General features: G+C 38.4%; 1 protein-coding gene across 7 annotated transcripts in view; it reads right to left on the reverse strand.

Moving 5' to 3' along the window:
- Positions 1-21497, reverse strand: part of FN1 (fibronectin 1) — a 69968-nt gene that overhangs the window by 41044 nt on the left and 7427 nt on the right. For all 7 annotated transcript variants that reach the window (XM_070458618.1, XM_070458617.1, XM_020900292.2 and 4 more), the window contains exons 6-18: positions 19621-19779; positions 17148-17339; positions 16097-16276; positions 15321-15497; positions 14084-14236; positions 12711-12839; positions 11541-11684; positions 6487-6608; positions 3339-3519; positions 2679-2855; positions 1753-1881; positions 1572-1661; positions 607-801 (exon numbers count right to left, since the gene is read on the reverse strand). In XM_070458618.1, coding sequence (XP_070314719.1) covers positions 607-801; positions 1572-1661; positions 1753-1881; positions 2679-2855; positions 3339-3519; positions 6487-6608; positions 11541-11684; positions 12711-12839; positions 14084-14236; positions 15321-15497; positions 16097-16276; positions 17148-17339; positions 19621-19779 — 2028 coding nt within the window. The remainder of the gene's footprint in view (positions 1-606; positions 802-1571; positions 1662-1752; positions 1882-2678; positions 2856-3338; positions 3520-6486; positions 6609-11540; positions 11685-12710; positions 12840-14083; positions 14237-15320; positions 15498-16096; positions 16277-17147; positions 17340-19620; positions 19780-21497) is intronic.

Consider the following 21497-nt stretch of genomic DNA (forward strand, 5'->3'; position numbering starts at 1 on the left):
AAATCTAAGAACACATTTTTGGGGTTATATTTTCATGGTTTAGTCATCTTGCTTACATTTGATATTTAAAACTATTACGTAAAATGTGAATGTAAGCAGATGAGTTTCCATCAAATGAAGTGTCGTATTGGGGAGATTTAAAATAAACATACTCCCCAAAACCCCTAAGCAAACTTGTGACAACAGAAAAAAATGTGGTTTTTACTTAATGAATCTTTTTTTTAAGACTTAAGAGCAACAGATGAACTACCCCTTAGGTTTCTTGGGGAAAATGTGAAGGCTTTATGCTGTCAATTTTTAATCAGGAAAGCCAACAGCCAGCTTTTATTAGTTACTTTACAGTGAGGACATTTCAGCTAAATTTCATAAGTTCAGGGATAGAATAATCTATAGGATGACTTGCATATAGGAACCATAGACAGAGAAAAAATAACCTTCCCAAAGAGACAATTATTCTTTGATCTTACATGTCTGGTTGTCCCTAGTAGGCTCATGGAATGAGCACAAGTCAAGGTTGGTTCTGTTCCTCTGGCAAAAGGGAGATCCAAGATGTGACTTTCTTAAGCCTTAAGAGGTAAGACAGCACAAGACGCATCTTCAGATTACCTGAACGTGGAACTCCAGTGGTTTCCTGCTGGATGAAGACAGGAGTACTTTCTTGATTTTCTTCCACAGCATAGATGGTGATGTTATACTGCACACCAGGTTGCAAGTCACTGAGAGTGACAGAGTTGGCAGTTTCAGGAAGATTGAGTTCTGTGCTACTACCCTCTACGGATGGGGAATAGACAATTCTGTATCCTGCAGATTCAGGAGAAAAATATAAAACACACTGATGAAACACAGGTTTCCAAAGGCCTAAAGCCCCCTTTCCTAACAGCCCTTAGCATCTTGGTGAATCACTCTTGAAGAGTGAGCAATTCTTTTGGACTCATTCAATAATGCTACTTCTTACAAGGACTATTCAGCCCAAAGACAAAATAAGAATAGTCATGCAAGGGTTTTTAATAATAAATATCATCCTAGAAGACCGAGATCCTTAACAAATGTCTACTAGAGAAGCCAGGAGGTGAAAATATTCATGTTAAATCGATTTCTTTTCTTTGAGCTTTAGATGATGGGAGCAATCAAGGAACCACTCTGAGCTGGAGTTGTCTAGCCTGTCTGTGTCTTTTAAGAACTTCAGAAACAGTTAAGTCACCTAATGAGCTAAATAAAGCATCTCAGCTGCCTCTAAGAATAAGTCTCAGAGTGAGGTTTTCAGAAGAATTAGCCCTCTTCTATCATGGGAATGCCTGGTTTAATAAATCCGTGAGGTTTGTGCCGGTGTGATTGTGCATGTGCACGTTTGTGTGAAATAGGTTAATTAAGACATATTTAAGAGGAAATTATTCATAAGAAGGTAAGGCATTAAGACTTAATACCACACACAGACACACATACATCTACTCTGGTCCAGTAATTACAATAGAGATATAAGTGATTTGCCTGCTCATAGATCAGAGTCCACTCCCTCACCTCCTAGGTCATCAAGATTAACATAGGAGCCAAGAAGAGGCAGCTAAGCTGACCTGTGATGGGTGCCCGGGGTCTGCTCCAGCGAACAACAATAGAAGTGTCATCAACTTGGTCCACGGTAGGGTCAGGAGGGGCATCAGGTGCTAACAAAGAAAGGAAGAAATGAGGAAAACAGGAAATACTGCTACAGGTCTGTTTCACAGGGCGAAAAACGTCTTTTCACACCACGCGTACCTGTTGTCTGTGAGGTAGACAGGATCAAATTCTGCTCTCCTTCCTCGGATATCTCATAAACATTCACAGTGTATTTTCGGCCAGGAAGCAGGTCAGGGATGTTCACGGAAGTGGCTGTGCTGGGAAGATCTTTGAAATAAAAGGGAATGGTTACTATCAGCGCATACCAATCCCTCTAATGACTCCATAACCTATGAGAAGGATAGTTTTAAAACTATATATTCATGGGGGTGGGGGGAATGAAGGAAGAAAACTATACAGAAATGTACTAATATATAGTCTGTAATTATCAATGCACTATGAGATAATTTTTTCCCCCTTTCCCAGATATTTTCTCTAAGGATATATAATTTTAAACCACCCCCAAATTTGTAAATGTTGTCCTCTGTAGTTGGAAGTCTAAGTAGTGGTTATGGGTGAGGGATGTTGGGGGATAGGGGAGGAGGGATATTCTTTTTCTTGATCTGGGTCCTGGTCACGTGGGTGTGTTCTTTTTATAAAAATTCACTGAGTTCTATGTTTATGATTTGTGTACTTTTCAGTGTGTATATTTCTCCACAATAAAGTTTTTAAAAGTCTGTTAAACATGAGAATCCGAAAAGCATGAATAAAGGTACTGTGTCTCTCCCAAAGCTAACAGTCCCCATGCTGGCAATTACTTCCAGGAAGAACACACTATTGTTGTGTGGAGCTGTGCCCAGGCTAACACAGAACACAGCTCCCACCAGGGACCAGGAAAGTGAGCATGGTTCAGGAAAAACCCAGGTCGGTTTTCAAAAGGGTCAGTTGTTTTCTGTCCTCACACTGGAGGGTCAACTAGTTCCAAACTTCCCAGGCCACCTGCGTGGATGCCCCCCCACTCCCACCGCCCAGTCCCACCCCCAGCAGAGTCTCCCAGCAGCCGGACATCAACACATCGAGCTCACCCAGGTACTGTGGTTCATCTCCCTCTTCACTCAGCTCATACTCCACCCGGAATCCAGACACAGTGTCTGAAGCCGAGACCCAGGAAACCACAAAGCTGCTGGCTGTGATTTCAGTCACCGACTCAGAGGTGGCCACAACAGGGGACAAGGGTGTGGTCTCTCCAATCACAGTGTTGCCTAGAGTCACAGAGAGGGCAAAGAGCCTTCAGCCATCGATAAAACTTACTACCATCATCTGTAAAATACCATTAAAAAAAAAAATGTAGCTGCCGGACTTCCCTATTAGTCCCAGTGGTTAAGAATCCACCTGCCAATGCAGGGGACATGGGCTTGATCTCTGTGACCAGGAACTAAGACCCCACATGTTACAGGGCAGCCAAGCCCAGGCACCACAACGACTGAAGCCCACGCACCCATGCTCCACAACAAGAGAAGCCACCACAATGAGCAGCCCACACGCTGCAACAGAGAGTAGCCCCAGTTCTCTGCAACTAGAGAAAGCCAGCGCAGCCATGAAGACCCAGCGCAACGAAACAAAATAAAAAGTGGGCATTCATATTCATCCATGGAAGAACATGAATCGAGAAGGAAAGCACTTCCTGTGGGGAGCCCAGCTCTGAGAAAGCCAGGCACAAATGGACGGGCCGCTGGGGTACATACTGGTCACTGCTGGGCTCGTGCTGGTGGTGGTAAAGTCGAAGCGCGTCACCTCTCTTTGGCCATAGTGCTGGACGCTGATAAGCTGGCCCTCGTATACCACACCTGGCCTCAGGCCTTTGATGGTGTAGGAGTTTAAGTGGCCAGGAATGGTAGCTTCCTTCCAGCGGTTTGGAGAATTTTTCTAAAAATTTAAGTGAAAAAAAAAAAAATCACACAAGAATTTACAAAGATGAATGCTGGGAGATGATGTGGAGCATTCTTCAAAGAAGAACGAGGAGCTCCGTTTGAGGGGGAAATCATGGAAAGTTGGGATCAGAATAGAAACCTGTAGCAGAATTTGTTAATGTTAATAATAATGATTATTAAAGCTAATATTTACTGATGGTTTACTATGTACTATGCTCCGTGCTGTTTTCCTTCCATTCTCTTATTTAAGCTTTATCTCTTCCCTCCTCCAAGTTAGTGGTATTATTGTCCTGATTTTACAGATGAAGAAACAGAGTTACATGACATGCCCAAGATTATACAATGGGAGGCCCTGGGCACCTTCCTTTTTGCCAGATTAATTATCCAGTTTAATAACAGCAACCCAAGGTGATAACCCAAGTTTTGCCTTTCCCAATTTTTAAATTTCCACAATGAATTGGGATATATTCCTCTCTGAAGTGGGAAAAGGCTTTATAGTCTATGTTTATTTAGTGGGATACAAACCAAGTTTCTTACAGAGCAAAGGCATAATATTCTTTCATGACTCAGTTCCCGGGACCATCACATACGAGGCTTAACACTGCTCCGGTTTTATGACTCATTCTTGGATATGAACTACTCCATCAAAGTGGTGAGCCAACTTTGGGCAAGACTGAGGAAGAATGTGATCTCAGTTTATTTAATCTTTGTCTCCAGTTTATGTTTTCACATCCTGTCCGAATTTATTAATATATCAAGGATCACAAAAATTATGGCAATAAAATGTGTAAAAAAGAAACATCCTTACTTCAAACAAGTTGAGATCTTTTTAAGTATAAATAGTCTACAAAGTCACTTCAGTCATGTCAGACTCTGTGTGACCCCACAGACGGTCAGCCCACGAGGCTCCCCCATCCCTGGGATTCTCCAGGCAAGAACACTGGAGTGGGTTGCCATTTCCTTCTCCAATAAATAGTCTACACTAATATAAATCAAAATACATTTTTAATACCCAGTGATTTTACAAAATTATCCAATCAACCAGTTCCTCAATAATTCAGATACTCAAGTGTCCCTTTATAATTTTTAAATAAATGAAAGTGATCCTAGTACTCTTTACATTTAAACACCTTGTGAAAAACAGTAAATTAGTCATTATAATTAGCTCAGATTTAATAGTAAGCCTTTCAGTCAATGTGAACTTTTTTGGTTTGTTGTTAGAAGAAAATACTCAAGAATAAACTCTCAGGTGACAAATATTAAAGAAAAACCCAAAAGTGTTAAAAAATCTTGAAGAAATAACCTCCACTCTTTGGAGACTTTCTAACTTATATACATTTTATGTGTGTACTAAGTCGCTTCGGTCTTGTCTGACTCCGTGTGACCCTATGAACTGTACCCCACCAGGCTCCTCTGTCCATGGTATTCTTCAGACAAGAATACTGGAGTGGGTTGTCATGCCCTCCTCCAGGGGATCTTCCCAGCCCAGGGATTGAACCCACACCTCTTAAGTCTCCATTATTGGCAGGTGGGTTCTTTACCACTAGCGTCACCTGGGAAGCCCTTATACACATTTTATACCTATGTGCAATTATTCCTTATTACTGTGGTCTCACAGATACTTCAGAGTTAAGTTTATAGTAAATAAAATCAGTGAAGAGAAATGAGAGAAAAGAAAGTGCTAGAGAGGAAATATATTCATCCCATTGACTGACATCATTAGACAAGAAGTTCTGCAAATGGCTGCTACATATACTGTGGACATTAACAAAAAAAGGTGAGAGAAGAAAAAGAATGATTTCAACAGCTTGAATTTTTCAAAAAGAATCTAATAGAATTGCATGAGCTGGTCAAATGTTTTATTTTGCTTTGCTTTTTTAGTTCCTTGAAACCAATAGCTGTGATTTACAATGGGCATTTTTCTCTTGTGTTTAAATAGTTTCTCAAATTAATGTCATACATTTTGGAGAGATGTAAGGGCAGACTTGAGAGGGTAAGAGAAACTACAACTTAATAGATCAATATCCTCCTTAGTGAGACTTAATAGATCAATATCCTCCTTAGTGAGGTTTCTTCAATTTCTAGATGATTAGTAGGCAGTCACAAAGTCATTCATTAAATACACTAACTATCCCTCATCTATACTTTTCTCTCATCATCTCTCCCTTCTATCCAAATAACTGCAAAGATTAGAAAGTAAGGTTTTATGAAATGATCATGGAAAGTCCCTGGAGGTCTAGTGGTTAAGACTTCACTGTCATGGCCCGGGTTCAATGCCTGGTTGAGGAACTACGATCCCTCAGGCCATGTGGGGTGGTCAAAAAAAAAGACAAAACAATCACTTAAAAAGTGAACCAAAAAAGAAAGATATTAACTTAGCTATTTTGTTTTACAAATCACGGAAAATGATACCAGTAATTTTCTTTCCCTTTGATGGAGTTGCAAGACTTTAAAACCTTTAGATTCTCTTCCCATGCTGGGTAAGAAAAATTTTAAGCATTATCATTTCTAAGTCCTCACAAACAAGATGTTTCTAACATGAGGAGCTAAGTTCTCCTAAATACCAAAAGAAAGCTAAGTCTATATGTCAATTAGATTGACCACATATTGTTTGGTCACTAAACAAATACAATGCCAAATGACTAGTTCATCAGATCTACTGGCTCCAAAACAGAAACACATTTTCAGAATCTGTTCATTTCTTTCTCCTTTTAAAAAAATATTCAATTATTTACTTTACTTTATTTTGCTGCACCTAGTCTTAGTTGCAGCACATGGCATCTTTTAGTTGCGGCACACAAACTCTTAGATATGACATGCAGTATCTAGTTCCCTGACCAGGGATTGAACAGGAGTCTCCTGAATTGGGAACAGGAAGTCTTAGTCACTGGACCACCAGGAAGTCCCCAGAATCTATCAATCAAGAGCCTCAATACCCAAGGTTTCTGAGCAGGATACTCACAGGTTTCCATCTGAGAATGTACTTGGAAATGTGAGATGATTCTGGTGCATTCCATTGGATGGGGTGAGAGTTGGGTTGACTTGGGGTCTCAGTGATGATTACTTGGACAGGACCACTTGCCTCTGAAAATGAAAATATGAGATTTGGTGATCTTGAGCATTGCCTTACTTCAACTTAAAATTTAGTGCACATGGATGGCCATCATTAAAGACAGTTTTGCTTATCAGTAAATAGGAGCACAATAAAAATTATCTGGAGTTAATTTTTTACATATTGACATTGGAAATCAATGAGACAAATTCTTTTTTTCTTAATTAATCACTGTCAAATAGCAATATTGTGTTAATTTCTACTGTACAGCAATGTGATTCAGTTATACACACCTACACACACACACATATTCTTTTTTATATTCCTTTCCATTATGGTTTATTACAGGATATTGAATATAGTTCCCTGTGCTAAACAGTAGGATCTTGTTGTTTATGCATTCTGTACATGATAGCTTGCATCTGCGAACCCTTAACTCCCACTCCATGCCTTCCCCACACCCTTCCTTTCGTCAGCTACAGATCTGTTCTCTATGAGACAAATCCCTTTTTAGCAGATAGATTCTTGTCTTTCACATGAAAAATGCAACTCAAACTTATTTATAAGCAAATAAAATAATTTTTAAATGCCACTTAGTTTGCTTTCTTCTCCATTTTCAAAGAATTGTGAGAAAACTGTGGAACTACTCTTAACACAAATAGTGTAATACAGAATACAAACTTCATTTTCTGATACTAGACTTCTTTGAAGGAAATTCTAGCTTGTGGAGCTTTTCATCAAGGACAAATCTACCATCAAGAAAGAAAAAACATTCCAAAGACCATATGACATGATGTAAAACAAACACATTTCTAAATGGGATAGAATCTTAGACAAACAGACAAAGGTAATAATTAAAGACTCAATTTTATTTCTCATCCTCTCAGTCTAAGATCCTATCAGTTTGGGAAAATGTTTTATTTTTATTCAAGAAGTTTGCTCTAAAATCATTCCATTGATTGGTCAAATTGCTGAGATCAAAATTACATTTTTTCAAAAGTAGTTATCAACAAAATGACATTTTGAAATATATACTAAATTTAATATTTCCACATCTTAATGTATAAAACTATTATCAACAAATTTAGGGTGTTGTTTTGGTTCTTCTGCCTTTTTTTTTTTTTTAAGGCCAAACAAGAGAAATGGAATCAATTTCTTAATGGGGTAGATTCTATTTAGGATAATTATTAAATAAATGGAAAATTTATGCCTGCAGAACAGAACACTGTCTTTTTTATGATGTCAATCAATGTTCAACTTATTAGAAATAAAAATAAATTTCCTTGTAATAACATTTCTAAGAATTTCTAACTGACATTCTGTTAAACAGAGCAAAATTTTGCATGTTAGCTGGAGCAGTTCAGCAGATTATTAACAGATTTAAGTTTTCCATAAGGTCATAGAAAAAAATATTGATTTTCAAACTTAATTATTATCCTCACTATTAAATTTTCTTTGAAAATAAAGTTTTCTCTAGCAGAACAAATATACAACTTGCATATCTGGATAGACTCAAAAGTTCTAGAATAATATACTCACTTCCATGTTGAGAATAATTCAAAGTTTGGCTAAAGACTAATAAGCATTCTTTAAATCTTAATTTCATCTAATACACATATTTGTAAGCTGTACAAAAACCAAAATAAATAAAATTCTCAATTTTTAATTCTAAAGTGTATATTTCATAGACCATGGCAGGGTGTTTGTTTTAATTAACTGGCAGAAGTCAATTCCACAACCCTCTTTAAACCACCCCTTCAACATTATATCTGTATGAATATAAATACATTTTAAAAAACAAACATTGAGGCAAAATTCTAGAGATGTGATTATTTAAAATACTCCCATATATATCAGTAAATATAGACTATCGCATTTTTATATTATAATAATTGGTATAAGGCTGTTTAAATATTGATCCTTAAAAGAAATCCTACCATATTTCCTTATGTAAAGAGATGCCTGATACGTATTTTAGTTTAACAACCATGATTTTGAGAGAAAAAAGTTCATGATGCCATGAATGTATACCACCAAGTCATTCCTAAAGCTAACCAAGGACTTCAGATGATTAAATGCCAACGTAGGTTCATTGATTGTAACAAACGTACCACTCTGGTGGGGATGTTGATATTAGGGGATGTTGTGCTGTGTAGGAACAGAGGAAACATGGGAAATCTCTGTACCTTCCTTTTGATCTTGCTGTGAACCTAAAACTGCTTAAAAATAGTCTTAAATTTTAAAAAAAGATCATGAAGATTATGCCTGATTCAAGTTGATGTATGGCAGAAACAATACTATAAAGCAATTATCCTCCAATTAAAAATAAATAAATCTTAAAAAAATTATGATGGTTACATGTTTATCAAGATTAAGTTTTAGAAAGATAACACAAGTGACCTTTACTGCCTACCTTTAAGCTTAATCATGCTGCTATGTCCACGAGGAGGAGGATAGTAAAGAAAAGGGGAGGAAGAAGAAACAGGCGACTCAGAGGTTTTTACTCAGTAATGGAGCAAAACAACATAAGGTTTCTTCTAAAATTTCAAGTGCTGGTTTGAAATCTTATGTTTTTAATGTTAGGACTGTACCATAGCTCACCTTGAAGGGAACTACCCTAAACAGTAATAAGATGTCTTGCATTTAGCACAATTTTGTTCAGAGAGTTAAAAAATTATCCATGATTTGTAAGGTCAACTAAATTCCAGCTATCACTCTACTCCACTTTTTCTACATATGAGTCGAAGATAAGAAATCTTAAAATTCTGACATCATTTACATTATTTAGACTTAGCATTTTGATAATCCTTTTGATATTGGTTAATCGGTAAAGCTTTGTAAAGTAACCTGAGCAATGACTCACACCATTGTGAAAACTTGACTCCCTCTCTTATTCAATATAATCATACTAACTATGAAACAGTTAAGAAGAGATATGACAAAATATCTACACTTTCAAAACCAGTTTGAAATAAGGCCCAAATGAATAATTTCCAGTAATGCTGACCCTGGAGAAGTTAAACATTTATGCATTTGCAACTCAGCCCTTTTTTTTCTTTATTTAGTTTGCTGAGATCTGTGCTTTCCTGGTTGTTTATTGACAAACCGAATCCCTCTTATCTTCTGTTAGTTTGAACAACTCTACTGAATCTTCTGTAGGGGGAACAAACAGGGCAAGGCTCAGAGACAACAGACTGGTGATCTGTTGTTCCGCCATCCTTCCCACACTCTGAAAGCCCCACAAGCCAGGCAGGAACCACTGAGCAAACCAAACACACAGATAAGACCCAGACTGTGTACTGAGGCCAGTCTCCTCTCCGCTGAAATCGCTCTTCTGTTATGAAGAGCAGAAACAAGGTCAACACATAAATCCAACACAGGAGCATTCCCTCCCATTTAGATTTCATCTCTGGCCGTGTCAACCTATAGGCTTCCAGCAAGCTGTTATGTGAACAGGCTTACTTTAAAAGAGAGAGCAAAAAAAGTTCTAATTCACCGAGAAGGAAATCACTTTCAAGATCACCACACCAGTAAGAACCATAAATAAACAGTAAGAGCATTTTTTAGAAATGTCTATCCTTTGGTTGTATCATTAAAAAAAAAAAAGCTTCAGTTATATACTTTCTGAACTTACAGTAATTCTGCAGAGCTTTAAAAATTATTGAACAAAAAAAATTATTTTAAGTGATTCCTACACACAAATCTACCATAAAATACAGGTTAAGAGCCAGGTCAATCTGTGCTGAGAACCTGTTAAGCTAAGTCATCTTCAGCAGCCCAGACAGCGTCTGAAGCCAGGAGAGAGAAGGGTCTCTTCTAAGTTTAGAAAGGGTATATATGAACAGATTTTAAGATCACAGATTATTAGTTCGTTGGTGCTGGAAGGAACTTTAAAGGTAATCAGCTAAAATCTCCCTGTTTTACAGATGAGGAAATAACGAATGAAGCTTGACTTCTATCTACTTAGCAGCATGTACAAACCTGGACCCATGTCTTGACAAACACTGCTTTTGGCCAAGTTGTTCCATATCTTCTTCTTTATGACAGTAAATCTCTTATCACATTAAAAGGGACTTAGTTAACTGAATCTTGATTTCTGTCATAGGCAGATTCCAATGTCCTGACGATCTCTCTTTCTATTTCTGAATACAGGCCACATCTTAACTTAGCAGAGAGCCAAGAGGCTTTGATCTCAGTAACTGCTCAAGTAACTGATGCCTAAAAATTAATTTTATTTTTTGGTCACACCACAAGGCATGTGGAACTTCTCTGACTAGCGATCAAACCCATGCCCCCTGCAGTGGAAGGGGAGAGTCTTAGTCACTGGGCTACCAGGGAAGCCCACTCAGTAGAAATTCAATTCAATTTTTTTAAAAAATGAATAACACCTCCAGCTAGGCACTATGTCCTGTGACCAGAAAAAAATCCAGCAATAAACATTTTCGACTATTTGAACAGCATGGGCAGAGAACTGACCAAGTTACTCAATTCTGGACCCAGGATATTTTGTTCCAGACTCCAATAGATCAAACACATGAACATTCTGACAAAGAGAGGGCCTGGATGAAACACTGAATGAATACATATCATGTGTTGTATTTCATGCAATTTTTCCGTTAAGAAACATAACATAAAATCCTGACCTTTACTCCCAGCATCGGTTACTCCATGGTTTCTATTTACAGGTACAGATGAGAAATGAAATTTAGCCAGTGTTTTAACCTAATGGAATGTTCTACAATGTTAAGAAACAAATTTACATGCAGGCATTTTTTCACAGCCTTCTACTCCTACTTGACTGGGGAGAAAGGAAAACCATTTAAGTAAAAAATATTCGATTAATGATTAGACAGTGAAATGAGAAAAGGGTGGGAAAAGGAGGAGATACCAATTTAGGCTTCAGAGTACTAATAAACACTGATGTAGCTGTGTATTTTATAACACAGTGTAATAAAGCCACTCACCTGGATAGGTCTGTAAGGGCTGGCAGGCCCATTCCCCAATGCCACGGCCATAGCAGTAACACTGGTACCTGACCCCCTGCAAATACTTCTCCCATGAGTCTCCAATTTGATAAAAGGTGCGGGTTTCTGAATCCTGACATTGATCTAAAATACACACAAGCAGAATATTAAGCAGTCTTGAAAACTTAAAGCGACAAATTTAAATTTGGTGTGCTAGAGCACAGATTCTCAGTTTTAATAAAAACTTGAAACTGTCCTTACAAATACAGCAGTCCAAAAATGTTTTGTTCATATCTTGTACCTTACTGGACAGTTAATGGTCAAAAAGTACCCACTGGGAGGAATAATTAGCTTTCTAAAAGAATAACATTTCTAAATAAAAATGATAAGATTTATTTTTCAGTATATATTGACAACCTGAATCTTAATTTGAGAAAAATAAATTAGATTTTATATTTTGCCCATCTTAATTCAAATAGTTTACCATTTGAAGAGCAAGGATAAAATATCACTTTATGGATATTTTGTGGATAAAATGTGGATGACTTAATTTTACATATAAATGAACTGAGCTAAATTTCAACTAGTGAATAACTTGCTGAGCAGCTTCTAAGAAAGCCTCTCAGACCTCTCACAGCTTTGGCAATCGCAGGTCAAAAAAACTCATCTGATCAGTTTGTTTTCTGGGTGAGCAACATGTCTCTGAGTAAAGGAATATTAATGGATTACCTTAAAGCTGGTAACACAGCTCTTTTAAGGCCCATCCCTCACTATTTGCTTAGATCTGTTAAAAGGGCAGCCAAGAAAAATAAGGAATTTGGGAGGGAGATATTTACTGGCATGATCATTTGTCCACATTATTGCACAGTCAGCAAAGCAAAGCTCTCTTTCAGACATGAATTATCTTTATGATTCAGAACCAAAAAACAAATTTGTTTCAATTAAGGTAAACCTTCATGTGTTAACCAAATTCAGCAAAAACCAATGACTACCACTCTCAAGTTTAGATATTGGTCCATGATTAGAGAAAAGACTTTGCCAAGCTCTCTGCAGGCCATGATCATAGTCTAGAGCCAGTTTCAATCAAGTAATATCAAAGAACTCTCCTTATCTGAAATTTGCTAGCTATACTCAGTGTTCAAATCCAGCTAGAGACACGAGGCTACTTACCAACAGGATCACACTTCCACCGACCCCGGCCCTGACCGAAGCAGGTACAATTCAGCATGTGTCCCTCTTCATGGCGTTTGTGGAATGTGTCATTCACATTGTAAGTGATGCCATCGACGATGCACTGATCTGTTTTGGAAACAGTGGGATGGGTGGAGAATTTTTAAGTTTCACTGATGAAATAAAAGAAGCTACACTTTTTGAAGCATGTAATTCCTTCCACTTAAGTAGCAACATCTTCCACTAAAATAACTTTTCTACTGGCATAGCATAAACATTTTTTTCCAAAGCTTAGTCAGTAAGCTTTTTTTCTTGCAAAAAAAAAAAATTCTCTCTTAAAACTTGTACAGATTAGAGATCCAAGTATATACAACAAATTTTAACTTTCGGAACAAGTTCTTGCTGGGTTCAAAATGACCTTTAGATCTCTGCTTGTTACAATAAATAGGAGGCAGATTAAACATTCTAATAGGATACCCAGCATGATGCGATGGTCTCATCTCTGGAATAGCAGGGCTAGGGAGATGCTCAGAATGTGTAAAAAGAATACCATAAGTAACATTTGGAAAGTTAACAACAACAACAAAAGCAGGCCAACTCTGTTGTTAACTTGCTGAGATCCTAAGAAATTACTTCCCTCTCTGGGTCTCAGTTCCTTCCTCCGTAAAATGAGGAGTTGGTCTGGATGCCTTCCGAGTGTCCTTTTCAGCTCTACAACATCATATGTAATTATCATTAGACCTGGATTGTGTCATCCATCGGGCACCATAAAAGGAGAACAAGTCCAGGCCAATGTCAACACAGAGGCTACATGGACTATTTATTAGCCCAGAGCTCTACCTAAGTCTTATTTTTCAAACCAAAGAAATAGAAACACTAAAATAGTTTTAATAGATCAACAACCGTTATATCATACACCAGGGTCCAAAGGGGGAAAACTAGAGTGAACAAAAGAAATAGGTCTCTATGTCTTTGTCTCCTTGAAGTAAATAAAGGAGATCTGCCAAGATCTGATTTTAGATGGTCTCTTTTCTTTACAAAAATTGCCCCGTCTTTTCTAGACAAGAATCCAACAGCATAACTACAAGCTAAAAGGATCAAGTGATATCAAGTGATCATGTTCTATTCTTTGAAGTCATCTTTTTGGCTCAGCCTAAGTACTTACATCCCGGGAATATTTCAGAATCTTAGAAATGCTCTGCCAGATTGTCTTAACTGGCTGTCTAACATGCAAAATCTATCCAACACAGCAGACTAATGGAGTGGCATTGCATACTTTTCCTGCTTTTGGTAAAGCACAACTTTTCACGAAGAAGTCTACTTCTCTGTATTCTCTGTCCTCTCAACTATTTTCATTAACAAGTGAGCATTACCTCGGAGCTGAGAGTAGGCGACACACGTCCATTCTCCACGACCATTTCCAACACATGTGCATCTCATCATGTGGCCCATATCATGCTGTTTGTCCCATTGGTCTCCAATGCGATACATGACCCCTTCATTGGTTGTACAGATTTCCTCGTGGGCTGTTTGGAAACAGAAGGGAAATGCATTACTACATAAATAGATCACAAGGGCTACAATGTATGCAATATTATCAGTCTGGTTTGGTGATCCTAAGAACTCTCTTAGAAGGAAATCTTCTGTGCCTCAAAAATTCACTGAGTTCTGACTACCAGAGAGAGAAAACATAGTCCAAAGATGAGGTTTGTTATGGGGAAAAATTACAGTATGGTTAAGCAATGTAAGCCACAATTATGCCTACCCATTCAAGGGGTTTGCAGTGTTCTAGAAGTCTGGATTTGACTACTGTCCCCTAACATTTGCTAGTTTCAGTTTATTCTAGATCAAAGGGAAACAATGTATATGGGTATAGAATTGTAAGTTAACATATGTATTCCTTCTAAATCCAAATTTTCTTTGCTGAAATGAGAGGAATAAAAGTAAGCATAGGTGTTAATAGTTTCCTTCTGATGTTTCATTGCCTCATATTCACACTTGACAGCAGCACATGGATTCTTAACTGTACTATCAGAAAATCAACTGTAGTCAGTCTAGTGGCTCTCGAAATTTGAAAACAAAAGGTATTGGTTCTCCTTTCTTCATTCACACAAACTAGAGCATGGCCTTTTAAATCAAGATCCCTATTGATTGGAAAATACAGAGTCTGGGTCATTTTGGTGTTTAATAAGTGATAGAGCTTATTCTAAAGCTGTATGTTAACAGTGCAGATCTGTGACTGCAGCAGTCACTTCAATGTTTTAAGGTACTCAGTTGTATGCTTTTTACAAAAGATACACCTGTTTAAAAAAAAAGTGTATTTCCAGACTTTTAAAAAGTACCTTTATTCTATTTACATGTTTTTGGACTTTATAACAGTGGGATTTAAAAATCATATAAGCAATTATATAATTCCTATACTTTTGAATAATTATGTAATTCTTATAAATCATATGAGTAATTATATAATTCTTAAATATTTGATTACATATAGATCATACAGTTTTCTGCTATCTAATAATTAAGTGTTAATGCGTGAAACATAAGTAAGCCAGACATGATTCTTCTGTCTTACTCCACATACGGCTGCCTACAAGGGCTTCCTCTTACCAGCCATGGGGCAGAATCCAAACTTCTGGTCAGCGTCATAGTTCTGCGTGGTTCCACACCATTTCATGTTGTCCCTCCTGCCCTCGGAAGTACAGTCCGTGTAGTTGTGGTTGTTGTACAGGAAAGGAAAGTGGCACAAGGCCCCGTTGGAATTTCCACCTCGAGTCTGAACCAAAACTGTCCAAAACAACACACAGGTCAGAAGAAAAAGATTACAGCTGAGCTTTCCAATGGACAGCGGGGAGATACTGTGACTAAACTAGCCAAGTTTCTGCAACTAATTCAGAGTGTGTCTCAGAATAAAAGATGTCTAACAGTATAGTTCTAAGCCTCCTTAGTGTATTCACTTTCAAGCAGATTTAAATCCACTTTTCGCTCTCATTTTTCCAGCCAAAAAGACTAAATGGTCGCTTTGAATAAATCATGGTTTTAGCCAAAACAAAAGCAAGAGCACGCAGGCCTGCCTCCTGTGTCATCTTCAGCCCTGTGGGAGAGCCTACTGATTTTCTCATACAAGCACTTTAATCACATAATGATCCCAATGTGTCAAAAATAAATGCACTGGAGGGCTTTTCCCTTGGTGTCATTTCCCAAGACGACTGGGAAACGTGGGAGGATCTTTGTGAAGCTAGTTCCAAGTCTCTTGGGTCCAGATGACACAAAGGTGGTATTTCTCACGTGGAGCCTTGAAAGGAACGCCCAGCTTGCCAGCCAATATAAACGGAGCCTGAGAAATGGGGTTTCCTCACTGTTGTGTTTTCCCTTGGGATACTCACCAGTATGGTCTGTACAGAAAGAATATTTCTGGTCTTGCTCATAATTGGAAGTTGTGCTGCACCAGAGGTGTCCGTCCTGCCGTCCTTCCGTCGTGCAGGAGTAGAAAGTCCTGCCGTTGTAGGTGAAGGGGAGGACACACGGCTCTCCGTTGGAGTTGCCGCCATAAGTCTGGGTTACAGCTACAAGCATAACCAAAAGGGTCTCAGTAAACACAGTCACCCTTGTCTCTCACTATTGTTCCTTATTTTTAGCTTAACTGAGACTGACCTTGTGTCATCAAAGGGGGGGAAAAAACTATGAGTAGGACCAGCTATAAGTATTAACCAGATGATAGTGTTATCAAAATACCTTACTCAGAAAGCCATATTTTTTTTGTGGGTAGAACAACACCTGAGTTCTTCTGACATCCATAGTTACCACCTCAGCCGCCATGCCTCAGTTTCCCATTTGCAAAGCTATCGGGTTGGCCAAAAAGTTCATGCAGGTTTTCCTCTAACGTGTTACTGAAAAACTCGAATGAACTTTTGGCCAACCCAATATATTACTACAGGTTAATTAAGGATGCTGCTCAAGTGATCCTGGAGGGGTATATATGGCTCTGTTGGTGCTGTAAGAATTCATACATGAGGCTGTACTAGGGGAAAGTCAAGTGCACCAATTATTATTGCCACAATTACTACCACTTTTATACCCTGCAAGAGTTGCATCAGGTTGTTGAAAGAAGTTTACATCACAAAGCTTCAGAACTTTGGGATTTACAGTACTAAATAGGGATGGATTAGTTTACTCAGAAAGTAACCTCCTGTAACATTTTAGACAGATAAAAATGCACAGCAGCTTAATACTCACTATAGCAAAGAAAACACATAGATTAAAAAGACTGAAAAAAAATATATCAAATGCCAACCATGGTTGTCATCATAGGCTGGTAAGGTTATACACTTTTCTTGTTTTATTGTTTTACATTTTTTGGGAAATGAATGTGTTGCCTTTCAAAGTCTAAATAATAAGAAAGTTGTCGGTCCTCTTTTTAAAAAAGATAACGCAGACCTGTCTCTTGGCAGCTGACTCCGTTGCCCAGGCATGTGCAAAGCATTTGCTTATTCCCTTGTGTCTTCAGCCACTGCATCCCCACAGAGTAAACCACACCGCTGTCTGTGACACAGTGACCATATGGAGGCGGCTGAGGATGAGGCTGGGGCTGGTAGATGGCCGTTCGGACGTCAGTGAAGGAGCCAGATCCTGAGGACATGAGAAAGAAAAGTCACAGAGCTGGTTAAGGGAAAGCTACTTCCTGGAATAATTTTCTGGGATCTTCAAGGTCTCATCCAGATGACTCTGCAATCTGTCTGCTTCCTGAGCTGGGACTGGAAAGAAATGCCCCCCACCCCCTCTTTGCATTAGCTTTGGCACTCAGCCTGAGAAATAATCCACAAGAGGCTACGCAGTGTTCTCTACCTTCCAGCTTACCTGGAGCTACCAAGCGTGTGTTTCCAAATCACCAACATTATTCTGCTACTCCACAGAGCAGGTACCTTGGATAACTGCTTACTCCATGTCAGCGAGCCAAAGCCCATGACTTTACAGCCCTCTACACCTAACCTCTGATCAGCTCACTTCATTCTTTCCATTTCATTCAGTTCAGACCACTTCATCCTTTGGTCTATGCCTCATCTGCACTGAGCTTCTCATTATTCCTTCCTGTACCCTCCGCTATCCCCAGGCTTTTCCCTTGGCCTGCAATGGTCTGTCTCACCATCTCTTAGCAGCGCCCACTAGCCCAATGTATCTGGGCATCTCTCTCCCGGATATTATTTTGAGAAGTCTCTGCAACAGACCTCTTGCCATCAATGTAACTCTCAGCTCCTCAGACCGTGCCCTGGGCAGCCATATTGGATTTTCTATTCACTACCCCTCCTCCTTCCACATTTCGTTTCTCCAAAGATTATTTGGGAATTCTGTTGTGGTTTTTTTCCTAAAATCAATCCTCTTAAGACAGCTTTCAGAGTAAGACAACAGAATATGCTGATCTTTTCTTTAAACAGAAATCTGTTCTCTTGGGGGTCAGGCCCAAGGAGAAGCAGAATTAGAACTGCAGCTAGAATGACTGGTTGGTAGACTGAATTCAGCATCTCTCTAAGACAATCCTCTTAAGAAAGGTTTCCTTTCAGAGTAACACTGTAACACAAATATTTCATAGACAACAGTCCCAAGGTCATACATATCAGGGGAACATGGCATCTGTTTTCATACATCCCACTTGGAAGAGTCACAATGCAAAGGAATATTAAGCTCTTGTAGAAGAAAGTTTTTACTGGTTTAACCCCATGTCTCTCAAACTTTTTTGAACAACAGAGCCATTTCAGTATTGTTAGTAATAATAATAAAAATAGATAGCAATCATTGAAGGCTTACCCCTGATTAACCTTAACTACGCTTTTCAATTTAAACTGCTTCAGTAGGCTGAAATTTGTAATTGTCTCTTTTTTAGGTTAGCAGCAATTTTACTGAAAGTAATCAAATAATCAAATAAAATAACTCAAAAAATGTTATCAAATTCAATCTTGTTCACCTTCCTAAGTGCTCATGGCAAGATGAAAACTCATTGAAAGGAGGAAAATCCAAGTAAGTAATTAATACTTTTTGCTAAATGACCTATTGATAAAAGACTAAACAATAATGCTAGGGCACGGTATAGTGAAAACGTGATAAAACAGAGCAAGAATAATAACAGAAGTACATATTCTTGACTGACCTCTTTCTTTCTTTAGATTCTTACAAAACAAGCTATAATATAAAGATCCTAGTCTTGTACTAGAAATAATTAAGGAGGAAGCATAAGATATGCAGAAATAATTGAAACATTAAAAAAAAAAACTTAGATATCGTGTCATTCCTTTCCATGTCCCCTGAATTCTTCAAATTTGAAAACCAACACATGAAGAAAATGACTGTGCAGTATTTTATGGAATGCAACAGAGTTTGCTGGAGCATGAAAACCACACATAAATGATTGTTTCCACAACCAAAAGAACAGAATGTCAGGGTAAGGAGATATACTCCATTCTAAAAAAGAAAAAATGTACTTTTCCCCCTTTTTCCAGCAGAAGAATCAAGGGATCATGGAACTCAGCAAGTTTCTCATTTCCATTAAAATGTACTTTATATATTCAACATACATACACAAGGGTATGTATATGAATATCCACATGTGTATCAATCTATAGATCTCGATGTATTTATTTATAGCTTTGTATATAAATCATGTAGGTTTCATGATATTAGTCATTTTTCTTGGCCACCAGTTTAACCTCTTGGGACTAAAATTGGATTTTGCCCCCAAGATCCATTGTAGTTTCGTGTTTATTTAAGTTTAAAAAACTTGAGACATTAAACCAAGTTTTAACTAACAGCCTGCAAAGGCTTCATAGCCACACCATCCTTGAAGGGCGGGCAGGGGAAAGATGGCTTTCGGAAATGCTCTGTGCAAGGTGCCCCCATCTGGTCCCGGCCCGCGCCTCACCTGCAGATGTCGTCTGCACCGAGGAATGCCTCTCACACTTCCACTCGCCGCGGCCATTGCCCGTGCAGATGCACTGGAGCAGGTTCCCCCGGTTGTCCTTCTTGCTCCAGGTATCCCCAATCCTATAGGATGTCCTCGTGTCCTGATCATTGCACCTGTCTGTGTCAGAAAGGAAGCGTTAAAACATGTAAATCAGTTTGAGCTTGGCAAGCGCTTGATGCCAACCTAAAATAAAAATAGAGCTGTTTCTAATAAGGACCTACTGTGTAGCACCGGGAACTCTACTCAGTACTCTGTAATAAGTCTGTAATGGTGGTGGTTTAGTGGCTTAGGTATGTCCAACTCTTGAAACCCCACGGACTGGAGCCTGCCAGGCTCCTCTTTCCATGGGAGTCTCCAGGCAAGAATAATGGAGTGGGTAGCCATACCCTTCTCCAGGAGATCTCCCCAACACAGGAGTCGAACCTGCATCTCCTGCATTGCAGGAAGATTCTTTCAACTGAGCTAAATGATCTAAATAAACTATCTAAAACTGATTCACTTTGCTGCACACCCAAAACTAACACAATAGTGTTAACTATACTGCAATAAAAAGTTAAAAAAAAAAAGGAGAGTTTGGTAAGCTGTTTTTGGATGATACTTTCATATCCAGCTGTGGTGCCATGGGTGGTAAACTTCTGAAAGATGTGATTGCATTTAAAACAGTGTGAAGGAAGCTATATGATGTAGTCTAATTCCACTCATCTGTTTGCCAGAATGCTCTTTTTCACTCATTAAATTTTCATTTAGTCATTCGGTTCATTAAATTTGATAAAAATCTTTCACTCATTACATTTTTTCACATTGTTTATTTGACCAAATTCATCTCCTGGCTTTCTAGTCTTCCCTCTGTATCCTTCTCTGGCTCTCCTGGCCTTGAGTCATGACTGTTTACAACCTGCGTTATCATAGGGGATTTTCTTTAGAAAACCAGAAACAATTGGGAGGCAAGTAGGTCTCAAAGGGTCTCAACCAACTGCCCCAAAGAAGCTATTAAAAGATAGCAGCATCTATTTTTTCATTTGCTATGCAAAACAATTCAAGGCATCACCAACTTCTCTGACTAAAATATTCCCTCCCTCGGTCCCACCCTACCCCCTACCAAACACAAACCTATTTAACATTACTGACAAAATGGCATCTTTTGAATTGCTCATGGTGTTAACTCTTTAATGGGAAAGTGAGATTATTAATATAAAATAATGTTTGTTTAGTCACTAAGTTACGTCTGACTCTTGTGACCCTATGGACTGTATAGCCCATGAGGCTCCTCTGTCCATGGGATTAGACACCAAGAAAATGAAATGATAATTTGTAACTAAATTACCATTAGTTTATGATTATCTGGCAAATAAATTGTTTCAATTATAATCCAGGTTTGCCCATATGCTACAATGTGATAGAGAGGATTTGATTTGTTTCTGAAACAGAACTACACTGGGTTAGATAAAAAATAATTAGTTAATGTTAAGTTCAGACAAATACAGGCACATATTGATCTCCCACCACAGCAGAAGTCTGAATAACGATATCATTGCTGGTGACACTTTTCCCCAAATCTCCAACCAAGTGTTGTCTTCCCCTGAACCTCCATTGTACTATTTCAGTATCTGTCTCAAAGTGTTTCTGTTCTTTGTAGAAGATGAATATATATAAGCCTTTCTCATCATCCTGACCTACTTACTAAGTTCTCTTTGACGAGTCGGCTAATGTCCAGTTCATTTTTGCATCCCTACACCATCTTGAATAAAGTAGGGACTTAACAAAATTTCATGGAAGAAATGACTTTTCTTTGAGAAGCTTTTCCCAACCTGTTATTAGAAAAGCTCTAAATAATA

This window comes from Odocoileus virginianus, chromosome 30 (genome assembly GCF_023699985.2).
Source record: "Odocoileus virginianus isolate 20LAN1187 ecotype Illinois chromosome 30, Ovbor_1.2, whole genome shotgun sequence".
Classification (NCBI taxonomy): domain Eukaryota; kingdom Metazoa; phylum Chordata; class Mammalia; order Artiodactyla; family Cervidae; genus Odocoileus; species Odocoileus virginianus.